The following is a 7132-nucleotide window of genomic DNA, read 5'->3' on the forward strand; positions in this document are numbered from 1 at the left end:
GCTCTACCACTTGAGCCACAGCGCCACTTCCGGCTTTTTTCTTTTTTGCTTATGTGGTGCTGAGGAATTGAACCCAGGGCCTCAGGCATGCAAGGCAAGTGCTCTACCACTAAGCCACCTTCCCAGCCCGAAAGAAGCATTTTTTTTTAAAGTTACCACTCTGTTATCACACAGATCACTTGTGACTAATTCCTTTATAAAAATTAACTGTAGCCTCTAAAGGTTCCAAGAAACAATCTTTGTATATATCTCAGTGAGCATCAGGTCCATTCCTGGAACATATTAAAGCCTATAATTCAACTAGCAGTTTGAATTAAGTACAAAAATACACAGGCATGGGTATGTGTGACTATTAATTTTTTTCTCAAAGTTTTCTGAAACAACCAAACACATGTTTGTATAAATACCTCTTGAAATCCAGCTTGATGCCTTTATTGCTTTTCATAACCTCTGCCAGCCACTCCTGCAAAGTGTTATCGCTACTTATTTCAGGAGGGTGGGCCATGATTGGCTGACCATGCTCTGACTCGTCGCCCGGAAGAAGGACATCAGCCTCTATCATGTGAGCACAGCCTGCCCGAATGGAAACCTTCAGTTAGTGCTAATAAAACAACAAGCAGAAACACAGGAAATGCCATGCCCTGTACATAACGAGGAATGGAAAAGGAAGGAAAGAAAGCTAATGGTGAGGAATGACTACATGCCAGGTACTATACTAAGCCCTATATGTTGTCCTTACTTTTTTTCAGATGAATTAACAGGTGCCCAGAAGCTAAACACTGCCTAAGTTACAGAGTGCATAAACTGTTGTCAGACTTACGTACATGTTCCAGTACTGAGCAAAATGAGTATGTGAGGGTAGACTTACTAAGATTTGCGGAAGTCTTCTGGAAATAATGAATCATTATTTTTTCTTCTCAACTCTCAAATTTGAAGCTATGGTTATGTATTACTTATGGCTGAAGTGTATATTGAAAACTCATTTCTCTGTTTATAAGCACATATTCTTTGACAATAGGATTTCTAGCTCCAGCTGAGCTCCCCATTGACTGCAGCTCTATAAAGACTCTGGTCTACATCTACACCACCTGCAAAGGAACCAGTCAGTTGACCCACACTATCATGAGACATAGTACACACTGCTATTTTAAGTTGTAAGTTTGAGGTATATAAACAGAAGGAAACATCTGGAAGTCAAGTGTTGCCCTCACAAAAAATAGGAACCATGCATCATTGGCTTTGAAACCTAGTGAGGGATATAAAGGCAAGGAAAGAGCTAGTCATGGAAGTGGGAAGAGCAGTGTGGAAACTCTTATTTGAAGTATGAGAATATACAACTTGTTTTATGTAGCAGTAAAACCTGGCAAAACTGTCATCTGTAGCAACTAGGAGAAGACAGTCTTCTCCCTGATGAATTTGTGGATTTAAGAGAAGGAGGTATCCAGGGGAAAGCTGAAAGTGCGAAGACTTCTTTTAACTATAGTACATAATAAAAAGGAGTAAGCTAAATAATTAACTCTTCAGAATTTCAGAAGCATAGGAAGGTGATAACAGGTGAACTTGGAGAAACAGGTCAGCTTGTACAAGGGCTTTTTGGCTACTGAGGTGGTTTGAAGATTCCAATAACAGCCTCTGAGAAATAAAACAGCTAACTTAGTAGACAGGGATGAAATTATTACTTGTGTTAGCTCCAAGATAAGTGAAAGCAAGCAACTTACTTCTCAAGGCCTCATACATTTGTGCCTTGTGATTAGCAGCATGATACCAGACAATCTCAGCGCCATCTTCTGTTGTAATCTGGTTATTTCTCAGAAAATATTCCAGTACATTTTCACTCCATGATCCTAAAATAACAGGATTTACATGAGAAAGACTGGTACTTTCAATGGAGCAAAAAATTTTGAAGCAAAATTATACAAATGTAGGCATGATGTGGTGAGACATATGATGATAGATAAAAGATATGAGGCAAATTAACATTCTATATGTATTACAATTTATTACCCATAATCCTCTTGCTATATGTTAGATCTACAGATGTGTTTGACAGATTTGCCACTTTATATCCTCTGACATATATTCTCCACACATACCCAACTAAAGTTTTGTTCTCTATTTCTGTATACTTGAATTCTCTTTTAAATTCTCTATATAACATCACACAGTATTTCCTTCTTTCCTGTGTAGCTCTTTCACTTAGAATAACAGTTCCCTCAAGGCTCATGCACTCGTGGCTATTAATAAGAGTCATTTTTAGGGATGAATATTCTTCTTCTTTTGTGTGTATCTGTGTGTTTGTGGACAACACATCTTTACTTAAAAATCGGCCATCAGATAACTAGCTTGTTTCTATACATTGGCTATTATGAATAATGCTCTTGAGATATCTTTACAAGGTAGTGATTTTATTTCCTTTAAGTCTATGCCTACAGGAAGGATTGCTAGGCTAAAACAGTATGTCTCTAATAAAAAGGAATAGAAGATGATAAGGGATATTAACAAAGTAGTTATACTGGGAAAAATATAAACACTTGAATACAACATATATTATGATGCTGCAAGTATATAATAAATATAAAGATATCATACATTACATAATGTAATAATCAGTAGATATTCAAGATGGTCTGAACATCTGAAGCATAAAAAAGGATGTAGGAAGAAAATTAAAATGGCAAGAAATAGATCTTCAAGGGTTGAAACTTCAGAAATTTCACATCATAACCCAGCCCTATAAATAATATAAAGCCAAAGTTATGCTTGAAACTTGTTAGTTTTGTACAATTTGTTTCCTCCATCTGAAGTTCCAATGAACATTCTGCTGCATATTCTCTTCAGATTATGACTCTTGGAAATATTCATGAGTGGTTAAGTGAACTCTTGAGATAGTATTTATAGACTTATATAGCATGTAGAAATGTATTTAATTCTATCTGTCAACTACTTAAAATACACTGTATTTTCTCTTTATCATCTAACTCTGCTTATTCAACCATTTATTAATTGCCTTCCAAATGACTTCAAGTATTTTATGCATAAGATTATGCCCTTCATTAACTGTTCAACAACAGATATTAGAAACTGCCAATGAAATATTGTGCAAAGCAGTATTTGATCGGAGAAGAGAGGGGCAAATAAAGACAACTTCTAACCAATACACATGGGATGTAGCAACCACTCTGAATAAAGAGTTAGCTGGGGACCCCATTGTCCCCAAGCAGTCACCTCAGACACTGGCCCTATTCAGCACATGAAACAGTCATGGCCTTACAAACTTAAATGGCAATTTATGGCCAACATGTCCAACAAGAAAATAATGAAATCACAGTATTCACTGTGATACACTAAATGGAGCCTGCTGTGGTGGCATACACCTTACACCCAGCCCTCAGAATTTGGCACCAGAGGATTGTATTTTTGAGGCCTGCCTGGGCTACAAAGCAAGGCCCCATCACAAAAGGGAGAGAGAGATGGCAAAAGTGGCTCATTCCTGTAACCTAGCTACTCAGGAGGCTGGGATCTAAGGATCGCAGTTTGAAGTCTGCCCAGGCAGGAAAAATCTGTGGGACTCTTACCTCCAAACCACCAAAAAGCCAGAAGCAGAGCTGTGGTTCAAGTAGCAGAGCATAAACCTTGAGCACAAAATATCAAGGTCCTTAGTTCAAGCCCTAGGACTGGCACCATAAAAGGGGGCAGGGAAGATGGCTGGAGAGGCTGAGAAAGGAGTAGATATCAAATCCTAATGACTTAGGACTCTATATCTGTGCTGCACCTATTCATACCTCTCTGGGAGACTTATTTTCATGCTACCTTGACAAAGTTGGGTAGTTAAAACAGAAGTTTCTATCTTACAAAGTCCAAAATTAAGGTATGTATGTTTTTATAAGAAACTAGAAAAATTGGGCTGGGAAGGTGGCTCAGTGGTAGAGCGCTTGCCTTGCATGCCTGAGGCCCTGGGTTCGAATCCTCAGCACCACATAAGCAAAAAGAAAAAAGCTGGAAGTGGCGCTGTGGCTCAAGTGGTAGAGTGCTAGCCTTGAGCTGAAGAGCTGAGGGACAGCGCTCAGGCCCAGAGTTCAGGCCCCACAACTGAACCAAAAAAAAAAAAAAACCCACACAAAAAAAAGAAACTAGAAAAATCATGATCTTCCTACCTACATCTTCCATGTAGCTAAGATTATAGGTGGAAGCCACCATTCCCAGATCTACTAATTCTTTAAATAGGTGAATTGCTACATTGTACTCAGCCATAACTATGTACAAGATGCTCCTTGCGTCTGAGAATAGACACATGTCCAGATGAACATATTATAAATTGGAAATACCCTAAGTCAAGAATACATTTAGCCGGGCGCCAGTGGCTCACACTTGTAATCCTAGCTACTCGGGAGGCTGAGATCTGAGGATTGCGGTTCAAAGCCAGCCCAGGCAGGAAAGTCCGTGAGACTCTTATCTCCAATTAACCACAGAACACAAAGTGGTGCTGTGGCTCACCTTGAGCTGAAGAGCTGAGGGACAGCACCCAGGCCTACAGTTTATGCCCAATAAGAATACATTTAATACCCAATGTCATAGCCTATTCTAGCCTACCTTAAGCATGCTCTGACACTTTAATTGACCTAAGCTTGGAATTAATCGGTTGATGGGAAGAAAGTTTTCATCATAAATCCTAATGTGCCTTTTGTGTTTATTATGTGTTCAGAACACGTTTTTATTTTTGTAGGATAAAAACATTTAGGGCTGGGAAGGTGGCTCAGTGGTAGTATGCTTGCCTCGCATGCATGAGGCCCTGGGTTCGAATCCTCAGCATCACATAAGCAGAAAAAAGCCGAAAGTGGCGCTGTGGCTTATGTGGTAGAGCGCTAGCCTTGATCTGAAGAGCTGAGGGGCAGCGCCCAGGCGGAGATCAGCCCCATGACGGACACAAAGTTAAAAATAAAATAAAATCAGTCATTTGAAATTATGTCTATTTAAAAGCTCTTGTAGCACCGAGGATATGATTTTTCTTTTTAAAGATGCAGGGTACAAACATACTTCGGTCCTTACTTTCTTCAAAGCGAAGAACTTTAGAAAATGCTCATGTCTGGGGACACAGCTACCCTGAAAAAGAAGTGTCACCAGGCCGGCTGATTTGGGGAGGACGGAGGCTTCCGGAGGAGTTGCAGGCCGCGGACTGCCTCCGACGGCAGAGGTCCGACCCCAGCGAAGGCCAGAGCACCACGGTGGAGCCCCCAGCGAGCGCGCGCGGCCGGCCCGGCGCCTCCCGGCTCCGCCTCCCAGCGACCCCAGCGACCCACCGTTCCACCGATTACACAGGCGTCCCCGCCCTTCCATTTCAAGCGAGTCCTCCAAAGGCAACCATCTTGCCAGCGTCCCGCGCCCGCTAAATGCTCTTCCCTAAACCTCCTCCCGGAGCCGGCCTCCGCGCCGCGCGCCGGGCGCGGACGGGGTCCATCCCCAGCCACCGGGGCTCCGCGGGCACGGAGCGGCGCTCTTCCGCCGGGCGAATCCCCGACAGCGCCCACCCGGGTACCGAGGCCCGAAACGTGTCCCGGGGAGGCCGCCGCCCGGAAGCCCACGCCGCGGGCTATGGCGGACACCGCCCGGAGCGACGTCAAGGAGAGAGGAGTACCTGGGCCCCCAGCGGATGTTGTCATGGTGACGGACGCCCGCCGTCCGCGCAGGCGCTTCACGGGAGGGGTGGAAATCTGACTCCACTCCGGGCAGGATGCAGGCCCGTGCCTCGCGGGCGCGCCCGTGAGGAGGAGTGCGCACGCGCAGAGCTTTGCGCACGCGCACAGCACCTGAAGTGCAACCGGAGCTTCTAGCCTTGCCACCTTAGGGGAAGATGAAGAAGTGGCTAGTGTGAAGTATGGGTTTCCAAAGTTGGGTATATTTTCTTTTTAATCCTACTCATACGCTAACGCCATGAAATCATCAGTGCTCCCAAGAATAGAGTGTTGCTGCACAAAAATACTGAACTTTGTTCTCTCTTCCTTACATTTGAGGGCCTTCGTGGTACCAGAAGTCAAGGCAGCTTTGTATTCTTGAGATTTCAGGCAACACACCAAATTTAGAGCAAAACCTGAGTTTATTAAGAATTGTAAAGTTCTATGCCGGGCGCTGGTGGCTCAAGCCTGTAATCCTAGCTACTCAGGAGGCTGAGATCTGAGGATCGCGGTTCAAAGCCAGCCCAGACAGGAAAGTCCGTGAGACTCTTATCTCCAATAAAGCACTAGAAAATTGGAAGTGGGGCTGTGGCTCAAGTGGTAGAGCACTTACCTTGAGCTGAAGAGCGCAGGGACAGTGCTCAGGCTTAGAGTTCAAGCCCCACCACCGACCAAGAAAAAAAAATGTGAAGTTCATACAGAAAGACGCTGTCAGAAGTGACAACGGGTTGTCTCAAGAGAGGTTGAGTAGGACCATCACTTTTATATCTGGCCAACTTTTATCAAGGTTTCGGGAACCTGGGGGGTTAAGTTCTTCACCAAGGCCAGCCTACAGGGAATGATTGACACATGGTTATCAATGAATTCCACATCTCAAGAATCACCCTCTGACCCCCAACGTTGGTGGCTCACGCTTGTAATCCTATCTACTCAAGAGGCTGAGATCTATGGGTTGTGGTTCAAAGCCAGCCTGGGAAGCAAAGTCCGTGAGACTTATCTCCAATTAACCACCAGAAAACCAGAAGTGGAGCTGTGGCTCAAGTGGTAGAGCACTAGCCTTGAGAAGAGCTCAGGAACAGTGCCCAGGCCCTGAATTCAAGAACCATGACGGACAGAAAAAAAAAGTCACCCTGTGCCTGTGATTACACGTGACCACCTAAGAAAAAAATGGGGTGTGGTGGTGATTTAAAAGTAAAATGTGATTATGACATAGTCTTGGACAAAGAGGCCCACCTTAACCCAATTAGCACTTACTTTTCATTTGAGACCAGACCAGATGCAGGAAGATATAATGATGAGTAGCATTCAGAATTAATTTTGAAGATCATTACAGCACTGAAAGTAAATCAGTTAGAACCCAAGACCCTTGGTCAGCATCTTGGCCTAGTAGGCTGAAATCAGACACAAAAGAGTGCTTCAAATACCTTGCCTCTAGCTCCATATTCTAGCCCCTTCTAGTTTTG

The 7132-nt window shown here is 43.6% G+C and overlaps 1 protein-coding gene across 3 annotated transcripts in view; it reads right to left on the minus strand.

Annotated features, from left to right (window-relative positions):
* Positions 1-5762, minus strand: part of Fam151b (family with sequence similarity 151, member B) — a 17624-nt gene extending 11862 nt beyond the window's left edge. Inside the window, exons 1-3 of one of the 3 annotated variants that reach the window (XM_013015956.1) lie at positions 5633-5762; positions 1719-1844; positions 408-573 (exon numbers count right to left, since the gene is read on the minus strand). In XM_013015956.1, coding sequence (XP_012871410.1) covers positions 408-573; positions 1719-1844; positions 5633-5657 — 317 coding nt within the window. In that variant the 5' untranslated portion in view covers positions 5658-5762. Of the gene's footprint in view, positions 1-407; positions 574-1718; positions 1845-5046; positions 5144-5297; positions 5509-5632 lie in introns of those variants that run through there. The other 2 variants (XM_013015955.1, XM_013015957.1) reach the window with 2 other exon arrangements.
* Between the last annotated feature and the right edge of the window lie 1370 nt (positions 5763-7132).

This window comes from Dipodomys ordii, unplaced genomic scaffold, assembly GCF_000151885.1.
Source record: "Dipodomys ordii isolate 6190 unplaced genomic scaffold, Dord_2.0 Scaffold28, whole genome shotgun sequence".
Taxonomy (NCBI): Eukaryota; Metazoa; Chordata; class Mammalia; order Rodentia; family Heteromyidae; genus Dipodomys; species Dipodomys ordii.